The 1834-nt window shown below is 43.0% G+C and overlaps 1 protein-coding gene across 1 annotated transcript in view; it reads left to right on the forward strand.

The window, feature by feature from the left end:
• Positions 1 to 269: 269 nt before the first annotated feature.
• The window catches only part of LOC116400632 (voltage-dependent calcium channel subunit alpha-2/delta-4-like), a gene marked incomplete at both ends in the record, with an annotated part of 12874 nt that continues 11309 nt past the window's right edge, over positions 270 to 1834 (forward strand). The window contains 4 exons of the mRNA XM_031878557.1: positions 270 to 392; positions 796 to 855; positions 1386 to 1548; positions 1626 to 1757. Of these exons, the coding sequence (XP_031734417.1) occupies positions 270 to 392; positions 796 to 855; positions 1386 to 1548; positions 1626 to 1757 (478 nt within the window). The remainder of the gene's footprint in view (positions 393 to 795; positions 856 to 1385; positions 1549 to 1625; positions 1758 to 1834) is intronic.

The following is a 1834-nucleotide window of genomic DNA, read 5'->3' on the forward strand; positions in this document are numbered from 1 at the left end:
TGAAAAAGTTATTTAACATCAGCAGGTGTGAAAAGCTAATTGACTCCTTCGTTGAACCAATAAACCAAATTGAACCGTAAATTGGGTTCAATCACACTTGATTACTGCCAAACTGTTCAATCTAAGCATCACTTCAATACAACTTCTCCAATAATGATGCACTAATACCACTTTTTTTCCACAACAATACAAGTACGAGTACTTATGTGAGTACTCAATAATACCATTACACTTGTTAAAATGTGTGTTTCTGTGTGTGTGTGTGTGTGTGTCAGAAACTGAAGGACGTGGAGTCCATCATTGAGATCGTGGAGCTGAACGGAAACGACCTGGTGAAGGATTACTCGGATGAAATTGAGCGGATGTTGGGAAGCAAGATGAAGTCGGTGAAGGTGAGAACGAAGAGGATTCCTACATTTCCCAGAATGCAAATCGCCAGTGTGTTCTCAGCCCCTTTTGTGCTCAGTCCTTTCAAACTCCCATTTCTCTCAATTTTGTAAATCATTTAGTATTTATTATTAATTAAAAAAAAATCTCCTAATCCAATGTGAGATAACCCCGGTGACCTCACTATGACATCATCGGCGTAGTGGCCCTTTAAAACGACTGGGACTGACTCTGGGATTACTGGGATTGTGACTTCTTGTCCCAGTTAATAATGCAACACAAAAACACAAGGGCTTAACTGCTTTGGTCGCTCACATCTCTCTGTCTTATGTAACCTATGATGATGATGATGATGATGATGAATTAGACATTACTTCATTTAAATTCTTTTTCTGTTTCTTGTCTCAGAGGTTGGCGGAGTCGGCAGAGGACGCCGATCTGTACCACGACTACAATGCTTCGATGCAGGTCGGTTTCTCTTCACAACCGACCAGCGCTCCTTTGTTTTTATTTCTTTTACTCACACACTCAAACCTGCAGAGATCTGAAACCAAGCCAAGCTCAGATAATCCATCAACCCTTTAACTGGCCTAAGCGCTAACGCTAACACTAGCATGCTAACAGTTTGCAGCTCAACAGCCGGTCGAAGCTTTAAAGCTTCACCTGAGATTAGATCAAAGTCCCCCGATCCTGTGAGGAAACTGGGTTAACGCTGCAGCAGAGAAGCTACACACAAGACATATAAACATTTAGAAATATGCAAATATACTGAAGCACATGTAGGTAAAGACTTTTCAACTGCTATATTATATATATATTATATATGTTGAATACATATTATATTCAACATCATATTTATTTTGTATTATAGAGAGACACCTTGTGCCAAAGTCTTCCGATTTTTTAAGGTGTTTTATGGCGACGCTGCTCGGTGGAGAATAGACATGTCCTCCGCTGCATCTTATTCTGAAAGGATTCTTCTTCCTGTCTCCCGTCAGTTCGATTACTACAACTCCATGCTGATCAACACGGCAGACGAGGACGGGAACAGCGTGGAGCTGGGCGGAGACTTCCCTCTGGAGGAGAACGAACACTTCAACAACCTGCGAGTGAACACGCTGCTCAGCGACATCCAGATCCCCACCAACGTCTACAACAAAGGTCAGAGGTCGTCCTTTACGTCTGTCTAAAACAGCTCCTGTGAGGCTTAGCTTCTAACGACCGTCCTCTGTGTGCAGACCCCAACATCCTCAACGCCATCTACAACTCTGAGGCGTTAAACGACATCTTCATCGGCAACTTCCAGAAGGATCCGACGCTCACCTGGCAGTTCTTCGGCAGCTCCACTGGCTTCTTCAGGATTTACCCCGGTTAGTCTGAGCTTTAGCCTGAACTTTAGCCTGAGCTTTTGTCTAACATTCAGTCTGAGCTTTAGTCTAACATTCAG

The sequence above is a fragment of the Anarrhichthys ocellatus genome, unplaced genomic scaffold (genome assembly GCF_004355925.1).
Source record: "Anarrhichthys ocellatus isolate YVR2014 unplaced genomic scaffold, GSC_Weel_1.0 scaffold186, whole genome shotgun sequence".
In the NCBI taxonomy this organism is placed as follows: Eukaryota; Metazoa; Chordata; class Actinopteri; order Perciformes; family Anarhichadidae; genus Anarrhichthys; species Anarrhichthys ocellatus.